Raw genomic sequence first — 16,462 nt, forward strand, 5'->3', positions numbered from 1 at the left:
AGTTTCATGGTGGACTTTGTTATAAAAGCTTTCGCTTGTGGTGAAATGAAAGTCATTTTTTTATTATTAATTCCTTAGCTGTAAAATGTTTAAAGGCATTAAAACCATGAAAAATACTGAAGTAACAGATTTACATGCTGTTAAATAAAACCCCCCAAAAAATGGAGTAAAAAGGCAAGTATAAAGATTTTTCATTTCAAGTCGATATAATAAAACCACTGCTGGGCACAGGGAAAAGTTGAATTGTCTCTCGGGTTTCGGGAGTTACGGGGGGAAACATAAACTCCGATTTGCCGCTCAGGTAGGAAGTGCTCCGGGTGACGAGTGGATGTGTGTGTGTGTAAGTCGGTGTCAGACTTGGGTTAAGAAAGCACACAAACGATGCAGTAAACTCCCCTTTTAAATTGAAATACATTAAAAAAAAGCTGATTCCATACATGCATGAAGACCCAACAGTCTTTTTATTTGTGTGCTTAACATGCACAACTGGTGTTAGTATGTTTAAATGAAGCCCTAATTTCAAATTGAAATTTGCCGGTAGGAAAGTCACATGTCTTTTCCTAATTCTGAAATCCAAGGAGCAGAGAATATCCGTTTCTTTCTGGAATTTGGGTCAAGTCCTGCAAGTGACTGTAACATTTATGCGATGAGATGTGCAGGGTTGTGATGTCTGGATTTGCATCGCGATTCTCTGCCCAGTCCAGTGTCTCCATAGAGATAAGACAGAAAAATGATGTGTGTGTGTGTGTGTGTGTGTGTGTGTGTGGTGTTTCTGGGTGCCGCACTCGGTCTGCGATCACAGGAAGCTGGAACTGCCTCAGTTCTTATTAAAGGCCTGTCTCTGCCCTCCACCTCTTCTTCCTCTCCAACTCTTCACAGATGGATTGATGAGCAAAGCATGAGCACACACACACACACACACACACACACACACACACACAACACACACACACTCTGCAGTGTGATTTCTGAAGAGCACTCGGTGTTTGCTTTTCTTAATTTCCTGCTGACTGCTGGTTGCACATTAGCTCGCAGAACCACAGGCCGCTGCGCTCATCCTGTCACCCAGGAGTCACCTCGTCCCCTCACATGACCAGAACCATCAATGTGTGTCCACTCCCCTTCAGACCTGACAGCGCTCAGCTTTAACAGCTGCAGTTTGTATTTTGCCACCACGTCTCACACACCCAGACCGTACTGCCGACTCTGGCGGCATTGCAGACGGATGAAATTCCTCCGTTGGAGGTGACCGGCTGAAGAAGACAAATGAAATGTCATTTTTAATAAGCGGTCTCCTTCTGGTACGACGCGGTCGACAGAGCATTCTGAGGCGTGGCGCAGGCGGTCCCCCTTCAGCTAGAGGTGCACTGCCCCCTGCTGGACACACACATCAAACCCAAACACAAGTCCAGCACATACTAAGAAAAAAAAAAATTATTAGTTGAGATCTTCTGAGATCAGCCACAAATCAACTTATAACACTAACTGTTATGAATGAAGCAAACATATTAAATATTTCTGCAACTGGACTCTCTTCAAAATTATCCATCAGCAATAGAAAAATGGAAAGAGCTCCGTTTTCCCTCCAGCTTTTACAGGAAGCGATTAAAAGCAGCAGCTCAGCCATGCACACCGGGTCACACTCCCAGCACAAAAACATATTCTGCTGAAAGAACAAGGCCATCAACCCACCACGGCAAACGGAGGGTTGGAGAGGGGATTTCCACAGATGTTAATGTTGAGTCTTTAAAAGGTGGATCCCTAAAAACTTAAAAGAAATAAAAAAGAAATAGTTCAAAAGGCTGCTTTTGAAGTAGAGAAGGAGCCCGATTGGATCCCTTTAGTCCTCTTTCCGTCTGAAGTGAGACCAGAGGGAGGGATGGAGGGATGGGTGGAGGTAGAGTTAGGTGAATGTCGGGATGGGTGAATCCGCCCCTTCGCGGCCAGACTGGTGCAGCATGTCCAATGGTTCCTGTTCCACTAGAGACCAGAGAGCTCAGAGTCTAAGGGCTCTTTCATCCACCCCTAAAGCAGTCCTGCCCACACCATGCACACTACTGAACCTGTACACACACACACACACACATCAGATTCACAGCCAGGCAGCCATAAGGTGATCACACTCGCATTGAGTGCTGATTTTGGGTGTGAAGTAAAAACTGAAAACAACACGAAATATAAGTCAAAAGAGACGTGAGAGAAGTGAAAAAGTGCGAGAATGCAAACTCTGAGCTTTCTAAATCTTTACTAAGAGAAAATCGCTTTCAAAGATATATGTCATGTAAGACCTAAAAAAAATGACATTGTCACGATCCGGTCCAGCAGGGGCTACTCCGGGCCCGGAGTTTCATGTTCGTCCTGTTTTATTATGGTTCCTGATCGTGTTCACCTGTCTATGATTGTATAAAGCTGCCCTGTTCGTGTCTGTGTGCCGTCAGGTCCATGTTTCCCTTGAATCTGGACATAATTCAATTTAAACAACATAAACTTTCAGATGCATTTGACATTTATTGTATCAAAAGTCATCATCAGAGTTAAATGACATTTTGGCCAAGTAGCACCACCTCATCTGTACAGAAATCCAGACACGTCTGCTGAAGACCAGTAACGAATGAACAGAGTGAAAACTGCATGTCAGCAACTGGAGGAGGACTTGGAGAAAAAAGAAAAGAAGTCAGATCAAGAAGTCTGAACAGCTGCGCGTCAAATGTTGTCTCATGTCTGAGACGCTCAGAGACACACAATCGCATGGCACCATCTCAGATTCGAGCCGGATCCAAATGTGCTACAGACGCCACGACAGCTGATACACAGACCCAGCCAATTGGGGGGCAAGGGTAGAAACCGGAGCTCCTGTCACACGCTCAGCGCTCAACAAGACAACAGGCTCAATACTGTAATATGAACATGCATATATAGTGAACCCTAAACCCTAAATACTGATTTTCTAGCCTTAAAAATAACAATTTTAGCAATTATGTTACAAGAGAGTAGTATTTCTTCATTGTACCAGTCACATGCTTCATACGTATGACTAAAACAACTCTTATTACCTGTCTTTTTACAAATAATGCCAATATTAATACTGCTCAGTCAGGATACCATACACATTTCCTGTACTATATAGCACTATTGTTAATTATATTAACTAACCCAGCCAATGGGGGCCTAGTGGAGGAAGATTAGTTGCTATTCCACACACACGCATTAATGAACTGAATGTTGTTTCGCGTTTAAAAGTCATTTTTATTCACACGAAGGTGCAGCTCCCTCAGTTTTGTGTGTGTGTGTGTATGTGTGTGTAATAACTGTAATAACCCATTACAGACCAGGCCCAGCACTCAGGCAGTTCCTCCTCACCACACACACACACACACACACACACACACACAAAAGACTTTATTTCCTCTGACAGTTCAAAGTGGGCTCAGGCTCGTAAGCCACCATTAAGGCCAGGATCAGTGGCGGGGAAACTCAGGGTGAATTAGCCGTCTGCTGCCCTGCCCTTAACTGAGAGGAGGCTGGAGTCTCAGTGCAGACTCAGTCGCCCCCAAACGACACCGCGGAGATTCAGAAGCAGACGTAATCGCTCTGGTTAAAGGGGACAGCTGTAAGCACTTATGGTTACTTGAAAACGTTAACAACGTTTGTTAACGTGCTCAACACACCCAGCACTTTGGATTTCTCCCCTTTTCCATAAACTGCATCTGAACCCCCCCCCCGGACTTGTCACTTACCAAAATATATGGTTTCCAATAACCTGAAACCCGCTACACGCCCATTTACTTGCCGCGCGGCCCTCCTCCTAAACCACCATCAGAATTAAATAAGTGTCAAAGCGGGATGGAGATATTAAACCCGAGATCTAGATGCCAGAGGGACACTATTTCACACCTGAGAGGACGCTTTCGTCTGTGGTCGGTCCGCCACCACCACGTGACCCACCACAAACGGCAAACATCTCACGCCAGACCACCTCCTCACTCCCTAACTTTCTTGTCTGATGAGTCGGCATCATTTATCCTCTCTTCTTGGCTCTCTGAGCTCAACCCCGCTGTTTAAGCAAATCCTCTGATCCCAATCTGCCTCGGCCCTGTAATAAAAGAGCCACGGCACCTGTCTGAGGAGATCTGTGGTGTTACGATCAGAAAAGCCAGACACACACACACACACACACACACACACACATATATAATCATGGACCAGTTGACAAAATGGACGTTCTATTTCTGTGCCAGCTATTCCATCTCCATCATTAGCTGAAGTTCATCACCAACACACCTTCTTCAACACGATGAGCTACATGTCCAGATCGACCAAATCTCACCAAAACAAGGAAAGAGACGTTTATTATCATTACATTTTACAGCGGGAATAAACTTGTTTTAGTTGGTTATTTAGCAGTATTGTATCATCCAATTTCAGCTACGAAACATTTTGGTGGACAATTGGAACTTTTGCATATGTGATTGGTAGTTTATTGAAGATTACAAAGACAATTTCACACCCATCAATAGAAAAATAAGCAAAAAAAATATCATATTTTCTATGTAAAAGCATGGGGTTAAAGAAATAAAACAGTTGTAGTTATGTAACTTTCTACGCTGCATTCCAAATTATTGTGCAAATTATATTTTTCTATATAGTCCATGCAAATTAGAGCCAGCACAAGCAATCAACTATTACAGTATAATTTGAATGTTGCTGAACAAACCTCCCAATGATTTATTCAAAAATAAAAAACTTAAAATGCACTGTTCCAAATTATTTACGCAAAACAGAGTTTCAGAACAATTTATATATATTAAAAATGATCATCTGTTAAATTTGCAGCATTAGGTCATATTTAAATAAATCTAAAGCTATTTCAATTAAAAGCATCTGAACAGGTCAAGTCACATCTTGACCATTCAACTAGCTTATTTGATAGCAGCTTCACCATTCTTGCATCCATTGACCTTGACCTTTAAAGGATGTCAGAATCGCCTCCCAGACCTGCTGTTTGGATGTGAACTGCCTCCCATCCTAATAGATCTTTTGCTTGTGGATGCTCCAAAGGTTCTGAAACCCTCTTAATTGTGATGTTAAATCCTGACCTTTCGGAATTCTCTGGTTCTCTATTTTCATGTTCACTGCTTGAGCAGAAGTGTTCCCATCTGGCAAACTAATTATGACAGGTGTCCAAGATTGATTTCAGATCCAAAGAACGCTGAGACACAAAACTATCCATGAGTTTAATTTAAAAAACTAAAATATTTGCATAATAATTTGGTGAATTTATTGTATTTATTTATTGATTGAAAATCAAAACGAAAGTTAGTTATAAATGTGCTGTTACAAAGAAACTCAAAGTGTGATCATGAAAACGAAGAACACGTGTGCTGTACAGGCCAAGAGTTTGGACACACGTTATCATTCAATGTCCATTTACATTAGTAGATTTTCACTGAAGGCATCAAAACTATGAATGGACACATGTGGAGTTATGTACTTAACAAAAAGTGGAGACCTGGTCTCCACAGTCACCGGACCTGAACCCAATCCAGATGGTTTGGGGTGAGCTGGACCCCAACAAGTGCTAAACACCTCTGGGAACTCCTTCAAGACTGTTGGAGAAGCATTTCAGGTGACGACCTCTTGAAGCTCATCGAGAGAATGCCAAGAGTGTGTAAAGCAGTAATCAGAGCAAAGAAACTAGAATATAAAACATGTTTTCAGTTATTTCGCCTTTTTTTTGTTAAGTACAGAACTCCACATGTGTTCATTCATAGTTGAAAACCCAGTGAATGGGAAGGTGTGTCCACACTTTTGGCCTGTACTATACTCGAGGATCCTGACTGATTCCTGAGGTCCAGGAGACATGCACCAGTAGCAGGTGTGCTTCTACATGGCCTCTGACGGCATAATGAAAACGGAGTGGGCGGAGCAGGCAGGCAGCCAGCCAGGCCTGGAGAGCACTCAGCCGGCCCGGCCGGCCGCTGGCAGGTGACCCGGACCCTCTCTCTGGGTCCCCTTTTGCTGACTGTGTGGATTTTTGGCACAGCGCTCCTTCTCCCTTCGCGTTCTACAAAGGCCCCGGGCCCGGAGTCAACACACCTCCTTTGTGGCAGTTTTAAGTGGTGAAATGTTCGACCAGATGAAGCCAGGCAGGGCTGTGAATTTCAATGAGGCCTTTTAAGACACCGGGAATATCTGGCCAGTTAAAATTAACAAGCTCACAGCGTGAGCTACTTCAGACTTGGATACCCAATTGTTGCTTTTTAAACAATAAAATGCACCCAATGATTCAGGCTCATGAACATTTGAAAGTCTAAATAGCAGACCAAGGAACCATATAGGGTCAAAGAATCCGGAAAAAAACAGCTCAAGAAAAATCTAATTTTAAAAAAGCAATAAATACTAATCTATCCCCACTAAGAATCTGCTACTTCGAAGGTGTAATTACAGCCTGAAAGGATTAAATAAAAGGCAAAATGATTGAATATTAAGAGATTAAAACACTGACAGCGTATGAAACCCACCCTGGCACAGAAGGCCACACAGAGTCGTGGGAGATGTACACTTTTTTACAGGTGAAAATGCTTCAATCTGCGACCCCTGTGCGTCACCTGACCCAGATGCATCTTTAATTCTCCTATTCAGCGTCTGCTCCCTTGCAGATCTGCACGCACGAGAGAATATCCGCGAATAAATAAAAGCGTTATAATTAGACTGGATCAAAGGCAACGGTGCATCACAGACACGGCTAATCCCGGTCCCAGGGCCGTTTACGGGGGCGTGGAGGAGGCCCGTTAGCAGATCAAAAAGGTCAAAGCCAAGATTAATGACCTCCTTCTGCCTTAGTTTGATACGGGCACGTGAATCGGTGGATCTGCTAAGCGCCTCGGAGACCAACGTAAACAAGTTTAGAAATTCCGACCTTCCGAGTGCAGTTTACCGAACATGCCGGTTTCCACATCAAAGGCGCTGCGGGTGCGAGATAGCGGCCCAGTCCCGTTAGCGGTGAATATTTCATGCTTTCATGCTAATACACCGCATCACCTCTTGATGTCCTCTGGACCCCCCCCCCCCACCGCCATCCATCCAGCTCCGGCCTCCTTGGCCGCCGCTTGAAAGCCCATTCATATGCCACGGCGTCCTGATGGATTTATTTGACTGGGCTGCTTGTTAACACGGTGAATGGCGGAGGGGGCCAGTGTTATGCAGATCCGATCGGGTTACGCGAAGGACAGACGTCAGAGAGACACCCCCCCGGCCCTCGCTACTCTCCGCACTTCAGCTAGTGTTTCAGCTCGGGCCTCCGGCGCACAAGAGACGCCTTTGTCTCCCAAATAACCACACTCCTCAAGCAACGGCGCAGTAGGTGCCGGGATGAAAATACTTATTTTAGAACTCACTATCATGACTTCCTGTTTCTTTGGCGAAAGGACCAGACATTCGGTTCTTGGCGACGATTAGTCGCTGTGACCCTTGCGGGCAGGTTAGCGTGGTGAGCGCTCACACAGCTAACGCTAACAAGCCTCATTAGCAGGGGGAAGGAGAACAACAAAAAAAAAGATCAAACATTAATAATTCAGATGGAGGTAAATCCTCCGACCGCTGCCTCACTTTCGCTCTTGCCAGCTCGAGTTGGAAGGAGACGGAAAGCATTACGATCTCATTTTCTTAGCATCAATTACGACTCAACCCGCGAGAACAGCAAGGTTGAACCCACCTTAAAGGCTTGTTGCACTCAACGTCTACCACGACCACTCCAGCCACCTGAGTTTAATTCGTCTCTAGATCCTGGTTCTTGGCATTGAGCTGCTGATGAGACGTACCAGCATGAAATGCACCAGAACATCAGGGATCTTCACATGGACCAGTACCATCGCAGACACCGTGGACCACGACACTGGACTACAACCCACTCTGCTCTGTCCAATGCCTCGGGCAGATCCACATGGACAGATCCACCACTACACCTGTTGGAAAACTGACTTTTTAAGTGTTTTTCCTTTCCTTTCCGTTCAAAGTGTGTGAGGTGTCAACTGCAGGGCCTGTCAAAGCCAATTTAAACATACTGCATGTGATCTCTGGTTACAGGGTCATACCAGCGGAATGAAACCGAAATTAGCCAAGGCTCAGCGGCCACAGCCATGAAGACACCGACGTCTGGATGCGAGAAAAGGAACATTAAACCCCAGGACGGCTTTTTATGACGCGCAGAACGCCCTGAACATTTAGGAAAAAGGAGTGTAAATATTTTAGAGATTTCTGAGATGTACAGCTCCTTCATGGCTGCCCCTGAGTCCAGGAGACTCTTTAGCTTCTTCATTTTTCAACAGTTCGGCCCAGTTACGGTGTACCCTCAACTTGACCTGATCATATCCACCCCAGGCAGACAACAGGACACCTTCCTGCTTGAAAATGGGGGATAAATGTCCGATGGACACCAAATTACAGTGGTCTGGGGGGGAAATGGGCTCATCAACTAAAAATGGACAGACAGCACTGTGCAAAAGTCTTAGAAACCAATAAAAACCAGTGAAAAACGAACCACTGTTCATCTAAGGTGCACGCGATTTTGTTACCAAAAAAGCCATCAAAAATTGATCAAAAATGGCTAAACCTAAACTGTTTTTGCAGAATCTCCTTTCTTTAACATGATGTGTGTAGAGAAAGAGACTCCTATTGCTCTCTGAGCAGCAGTGCAATTTTATTCTCCATCTTTGGCTTGCAGGAGACCCATCCCTCTCTACATATCAACTTCGACATAATTACCGCTTTCACTTTTTAATCATTAATACTTGAGTGTTTTACACTTTTAGGTAATTTCAGAGTCACTGTTGGGAAGATTTACAGCATTTACCAGATGTCCTTATCCAGAGCGACTTACAATCAGTAGTTACAGGGACAGTCCCCCCCTGGAGCAACTTAGGGTTAAGTGTCTTGCCCAGGGACATAATGGTAGTAAGTGGGATTTGAACCTGGGTCTTCTGGTTCATAGGCGAGTGTGTTACCCGCTAGGCTACTACCAGATAAAGACAAACTTTGCAGTTTTAGTTACAGATTCATTAAAAAAAATGGAAACGGCCAATATGTCATACAGTGTAAATTTAGTAATATTTGTAATCATAATTTGTCTGCAGCCCATTCGACTAAATACAAATCAAGTTTTAATTCTCCAAAAGTATTCATGAACAGGGACCCAGTCTAAAAAAATGCATCCAAGTGAGTGAAGGGGACAATACGACTAGATCCCGAGGTTCCTGCTGTTTCCAGATCCTGTCCGGTCCTGGTTTTGTGCGTTCTGAACAACAGTCTCCACACCAGGCCCAAAGTCAGCTGATGCTGCCCGTCCATCTCGCCTCTTCTGCCCGAGGGACTTCAGGTCAGCGAGCATTTGGCTGACATACCACACAGGCCTCCGCCTCCGTTCCTAATCTCTGCATCTCAGGTCAGACAGTGGCCAAATACCAGAACAAACAGCAGCGCCGCGCGGCCCTATCAGGCCCGGCACACGCGGAAACGTCCTGCCCGGGCCCTGGGTGCGAGGGCTGATACCGCCCCGCTCGCTCGTAAAACACGCCTCCCGACAGATAAGGAGGGTCCGAGAGCGGCTGGCTGCGGAAAAGGCCGAACTTTTATAGGCGGGTGATTAAGGCCGCATTCCTGAGCTGGCTGTTGCCGTGTAATAGTTAACAGCGATGAGGGCTCGATGGTCCCGGCAACCACCCTGCCCACGCTCACAAACAAAGGGAGGTGGGACAACCGCAAAAGTTAACCTCGAGAGATTTAGTGTAGATCTAACCATAACTCTGGACCAGTGCCGGGAATATCCAGGTGACCACAGCCTCCCATCATGTTCTCAGAATAAAAAGGAAGGAAGTGGAGGAGGGGGGGGGGGGGGGGGGGGTCACTTATAGTCCCCTTAGAGACCCCGGGAGCCACTTTACCTCCATTTGTGCAGCGTGAAGCCGGGACACTGCTCTCCACAGGCGTTACAGGGCTGCCCTTTCCCCGGGTCACCCGGCGCGATGGTGAGCTGGAAGGAGCGAGAAGAAAGCATGCGGTGAAAAATGGAGAACAGGACTGCGACCATGTCGTCTTGTCGAGCTCATCTGCGCCGAATGCTATTGCTTCGTCTATCGCGAAGTGCTGGACAGTCCGAACTTGTCCGGAGAAGATGCGCGTCGATGCAAAAATGCACATTCGATGCACATTCCAGGAACGCCGCGTTTACAACTTTACGTTAAACAAAAAAAAGCGTTTTAAACGCGATTCACTCACCATCTGAGCGGACTGGCGCTTTCTGGAGCCGCGCCGGAACATGACGGCTGGATCCCAGTCGAGCCGAACCCTCCCTCGGCGATCGGCGAATATTGAATGAAGGGGACGGAGCGGTTTCCGGACGCGCCGGCCCCGCCCCTGCCACGCCTCAGCCAATAGAAAGGGTCGTATGCAAATTAGCACAGGTAACCCATCGGGAACATCGGTTACATACCTCAGATTACATCTGAAAATCCTTTGACATTTTGATAAAATTATTGATTTCATCGGACTCGGGATCCAGAGCATTTCCTGAGGTGATTACATATTGTGAAATAGTAAGTATTTACTAAGGTTGGACACCACAACCTGAAAACAATAAGAGGGACCATGATTCCGTTCTACATTATTAAAGCATAAATGAAAAGCTTATTCGTTAATACACATTTAATAGACAAGCAAAGTGCATTATGCCCAGAGTAACTGTTCTCAGCGATTCTAAAAACAGTGCCCTTTACGTCACTAATGTCATGTCAGATAATCATAGTATTCTGTAGGAAGACTATATGAATAAATGTTTTATTCGTGTAGATATTTCCCAGCTTGGGTAAGAGTTGGAAGCTCCTGAAGTGCCACCACCTCTGGCCACCTCTGCCACTCGGAATAAACTGTGACTCACGCTGTGTGTTTTGGACATTTCGCCGGTTAAACTGTGGCTGAAGAACAGAAGGAGCTCTCTTTACTTTTAAAATCATTGCTACTTTGTCATTTATACCGTTGATCAGCCCGCCGTGGTAGGGGAGTGACGGACATTTTGCCAAGTTAGGAGAAGAGCACTATTGAGAAGGTCCTGGCAGAAGTGCCATGGAGGGAAAATTCTATCCCTCCTTGCCAAAGACTGATCCTTTGAACATCATGATCTATACAGACTAGAGAGGACGACCGAAAAATTCATGATTACTCTCCGGTTTCACAATCTCTTGGTGTAATGGAGTGCCAGAATCCTGTCTCCCATTCGTCAGGGAAGAACTGCCTGACTAAACATCTCCAAGACCACCCTCTCAACCTGAAGACTTCGGACTTCAGACCCCAGAGCCAAAATTCAAAAATCTTCTACAAATTATATAGAAATTTGGAAAACACTACAATGATGTGAGGTCAAACGTCCAAACATGACTTCCATCAGCAACACCACCCCAACAGCAAGTAAAAAAACAAAAAAACAGTCCTACTTTCTAACCAATCATGGTTAATATTCCCATAAGACCCAAACGTGACAAAAATTGTCCTTAGATATGTTCTGAATGGCGATTCTGAATAAACAAGCATCAGAAAGAAATCAAAGAAACTATTTAAAATGGAAAGTCATGGGACAGAGCAGACAATATTAAACCAAAGAGGATTATTGTTTAGAGCATATTATATTCCTGAGCCGCTACGAGTGGCAGGATGGGAGGAATGGAGGAATGAGGACGGAGAGTTCAGCTGCTTGCTCGGGTCCATCAGACGTTTAATTGGATTTCCCTGGGCCGCAGACTACAAACTGTGCGCTCTCCGGTGTCTGATCTTATCTGCTGTGTGGGCTGAGCGCCGTGTCCTGGCCAAGAGAGCGCCAGGGCACAAAAGTACTTTCATATCGCCCCGGAATCGTCTGCAGATTTTCCAGTAAATCCATTTCCATGCAGCGTGGTGACAAACCCAAATGCTTCGGGGTCACGGTGGCTCCTCAAGGGAGCTACAGGCATGTCGATGAACTTCTCTCAACACAGTGAGGGCTTTTGGAGCAGACGTCCAAAAAGGGACAACAGTTGATAAAATGGACTCTTTTTTTGGCATAAAATACATATTCGTGTTGCCCTATGGCCATGGTTTTAATGTTCCGAGTGTGCATACTAACACAAACAAGCCATCTGAACCATTCCTAGCAGCACAAAATGGCTTCAAAGATCTGAGTACGGACATGAAGACACATTTACACCTGAATGCCAGCTTCAAGCGGCTATAAAATCTTAAAGCAGAGCTCCTCAGTGTATGTGGAGAGTAATAAAAGCGACTGAACGTCTACGAACGCCGCGTTCAGCAAGTCTGAAGGTCGGTGCTTGGCATATTGAGGTCAGGCGAGCGTAGTGTGCAGTTTATTCAAGGAACGCGTGGACAGAAAAATAGCCTGTCAAGGCCACTTCATTCGTCAAATAACAGCTAACCCCATATTCGCATTTGTGCATAAATCATACACTTTTGCATTAAAGTATCTGAGGCAGATTTTACACACAGAGTTTGAATATACATATTTGCACAGGAAAACACCACAAAATGTACGTTCATTTCACTTTTACTGCTTTACACAGTACATAAGCACATACAATAAATATATTTCAAATAAGACATGATCATAGTAATATTTTAATGGTAATAATCTAGTAATAAAGCAATTTTTAATATACAAAAAAACAAAAACAACAATGACACAACTCAAAAACACCTGCCAATATGGGGTGAACACAAAAAAAGCTTCAGACAAAAATACATTTGTATTCTCAGTGTAAACAAAAAAGACTAAGAGAAGTAGTTACGTGGAGTTAAAGTGTAAAAGACAATTTTTTGTCAAGAGCACTGCTTTCTTACAGCAAAGTTCACAAAAACATTTTGGCCTTTAAGCTCTTGCACTTATTGAATAAGATCCTTTCAAAGACCTTATTAGCAATTCCTGAGGAATTCTGTTATTGGCTTTGCGCTTTTTGCATGCCCTGTCCATATAGATGCTATTCTTCCTTTTGTTGGTTTATCTATTTCAATACTGTACACTTTATTAAAGACTCTCTGTAGGTTAACCTTGTCTGCGTTAATTGCATATTACAGGGTGTGGACGCAGGATGACGTCTCTGTTACCACATCATCATCATCATACCTCCGGATGATCCATTGGTCAAAATACTGGCCACAGAGCAAAATAAGAATTAGCACATTAGCACAGTACGATGGATCTGTACCTAATAAAGTAGATGGTGACTTATATCTGATATGCCAGAGGTAGTGGACAGTGAACGTCTCCTCCACAGTCACCTCCACACATTGCTGTTACTCTACTGCCATCTGGTGGAATCAAGAGGAAAAGTCATAAAAAGTTTCAGCAATAAATTGCCTTTTGAATAAATTGGAAAATCTACCACCGATACAGTAAATGTACACTTTAAATTAAGACAATAAAGTTTATCAGCCAGGTTTCATTCCAGCCGACACTCAAATTTCATCAGTCAGCAGCAGCTGCTCAGTAAGGCTTCTCTCCATGGACACATCAGGTTGAGGAAAAGGAGCCAGAGGAATCCGACGTCATTGACCTCCGTCAGCTTCAAACCATCTACGCCACCCACTGACGGAGGAGGGCTGAGTCCATCACCATGCATGCTGGTCACACCAAGATCAAACCCTCTTCACCCTGCTTCGCAACTGCCAAATGGGCTTCTTTTTTTTTTTACACACATCACATCTAGCGTACGGTGCAAAAATAAGTACAAAGATGCGAGCAACAAAACCAATTGCTCCAAATCTCGCTTGTAGCTTATTTTATATTATAACAAGGAGGCTGCAACAAAGGTTAAACGTGTACTCATCATCACATGTAGGGCCAATGGTGGCCTAGCAGTTAAGGAAGCGGCCCCGTAATCAGAAGGTTGCTGGTTCAAATCCCGATGCACCAAGGTGCCACTGAGCAAAGAACCCCACACACTGCTCCCCGGGCGCCTGTCATGGTGCCCACTGCTCACCAAGGGTGATGGTTAAAAGCAGAGGACACATTTTGTTGTGTCACCGTGTGCTGTGCTGCAGTGTTTCACAATGACCATCACTTCACCTTCACTTCACCTGACATTCAGTTTCCATTCATCATGGCCAGTCCAGACAGCCATCCAGATTCTGCTTTCACACCACAAGGTGTCAGCAGCACAGTTGTTTGAGGCTTAATAAGACCAACTTCTGAAGGCTGCAACATTTCATGCAATTTTTGTTTTTTAGAAACCCGTTCATCAAAAATATCAATGCAGCTCAAAATCCCCATCAGTGTGTCTAAACGAGTTTGAATAGATCCTTACAGAAAACACACAAGGAAGAAAAATTCTCCACACGTAGAAAAATACGGAGGAAACCTTGGGAGTCATCCAGAGATGGTAATAGGTATCACAGAGGGTTGGTGTTGAATAGACCATCATGTTTGTCCACCTTTGTAGAATGTGATCTTACAACAACAACAACAACAACATCTTATATAGCCCAAAATCCCATACAGTATGTCTCAATGGGCTTTGACAAGCCCCACAGTTGACACCCCCCACACCTTCTGCACACAAGGAAAAACTCCACAGAAAAAAACTCTAGGAGAGAGAAAAAAAAAAGAAAGGAAGAAACGTTGGGAAGGAGTGATACAGAGAGGGACCCCCTTCCAGGGTAGAGTGAGCCTGCAAATGGTGTCAGTGCAGGGCTGGGGATGATTTGTACAATATAATAATAAGTCCTACAGTTGTAGGGTTGAAGAAGTCCAGGATGTAGTCCAGTGTCATGGTCTAGTTTACGTTTCCACAATGATGTTACTGGTCCACTTGAAGATCCCTGAAGCCGTAGTTGTAACAGTGGTGGTGGCTGTGGTGACCCTCTGGTTCGTTTCATGCTATGTCCTCGCTTAGCAGTTGTCAGGAACCAGGATTTATCTGCTTGTCTCTTCACTGGAGTCTGCCAGTAGTCATTAACCAGTTTAACCAGCGCTGTGTCAGTGCTATGATGAGGTCTAATCCCGATTGATATACTTCGTGGATATTGTTACTGTCTAGGTATGTGCTCAGCTTTTTTGATATAAAGATTTTTGATATAACGGATATAATTTTGATATAATTTGAAAGCTGACTGCGATCAAGATCAGGCTTTTTAACCAGGGGTCTAATGACTGCTACCTTGAACGAACTTGGTACGTGGCCGATACTAAGCGACGAGTTAACAATTTTGAGGGTAGAATTTATAATATCGGGTGCTACTTGCTTAAGGAACCTTGTTGGAATCAGATCCAAAGCGCAAGTACATTGATTTGACGATGAGATTAGTTTTATTAATTCATGCTCTTTAATAAAGTTGAAGCGTTCTAATCTGTGGTCAGCTATTTGAATATTATTTTCCATAGAAATATTGGCTGAGCTATTTGTTGTGCTTTTAATCTTCTCTCTGTTCGTGACTATTTTAGTATTAAAGAAATTCATAAAACCGTCGCTACTAGGATGATATTGAGTGGTAGTATCCGTTTCTGTATTATTCCTGGTTAGTTTGGCTATAGTTTTAAACAGGAATCCGGGATATTTTTTGTTTTTGTCTATTAACGAGGAGAGATACGTCTTATATTTAAGTAGGCTCTCCGTCCATGCTATTCTGAATACGTTTAATTTACTTCGACGCCATTTACGTTCTAATTTCCGGGCGGTCTTCTTAAGCGAGCACGTGTGATCATTATACCAAGGAATTAAGTTTTTATCTCTTACTATCTTCCTTTTGAGGGGAGCGACTATATCTAACGCACTACGCAGTGTTAATTCTAGACATTTGGTCGCTTGGTCAAGTTCAGTGGGGTCTGACGGTGAGTTTATCAGCGTTGATAAATCTGGTAAGGTATTAATAAACCTCTGTGCTGTACTTGATGTAATAGTCCGTTTGTCTCTATAACGAGGGGGATTGAGTTTATTGTGTCTGAAACATATTTTAAAAGCGATGAGGAAATGATCTGAGATCATTTCAGATAGCGGAAGAGTAACTATATCTTCTATATTTAAACCGAAGGTCAGTACAAGATCGAGCGTGTGACCACCTTCATGAGTAGGTCCTGTTACATGTTGGTTAACTCCAACTGAGTCTAATAAAGACAGGAATGCTGTTCTTCGTGAGTCTTCTAATTTATCGCAGTAGATGTTAAAGTTGCCGACAATTAGGGCTTTATTCACAGATACAACTAAGTTGGAGACAAAATCTGTAAATTCACTAAGAAACTCAGAATAAGGTCCATGGGGTCTGTAAATAATAATCAATGGAATGAACTTAGGATTTTTATTTTGTGAGACTACATGAGTTATGTTGGTATGTAGAATCTCAAAAGAGTCCGGGTCCGGGTTTATGAGTAATACCGAGGTTATCCTTATAAATTACTGCAACGCCACCTCCTCTTCCAGTTAAGCGAGGTTGG

At 44.0% G+C, this 16,462-nt stretch overlaps 1 protein-coding gene across 1 annotated transcript in view; it reads right to left on the reverse strand.

Moving 5' to 3' along the window:
• Window positions 1–10,346, reverse strand: part of prickle2b (prickle homolog 2b) — a 54,590-nt gene extending 44,244 nt beyond the window's left edge. Inside the window, exons 1-2 of the mRNA XM_028999360.1 lie at window positions 10,273–10,346; window positions 9,939–10,027 (exon numbers count right to left, since the gene is read on the reverse strand). Of these exons, the coding sequence (XP_028855193.1) occupies window positions 9,939–10,027; window positions 10,273–10,314 (131 nt within the window). The 5' untranslated portion in view covers window positions 10,315–10,346. The remainder of the gene's footprint in view (window positions 1–9,938; window positions 10,028–10,272) is intronic.
• Between the last annotated feature and the right edge of the window lie 6,116 nt (window positions 10,347–16,462).

Source organism: Denticeps clupeoides, chromosome 12, assembly GCF_900700375.1.
Source record: "Denticeps clupeoides chromosome 12, fDenClu1.1, whole genome shotgun sequence".
Classification (NCBI taxonomy): Eukaryota; Metazoa; Chordata; class Actinopteri; order Clupeiformes; family Denticipitidae; genus Denticeps; species Denticeps clupeoides.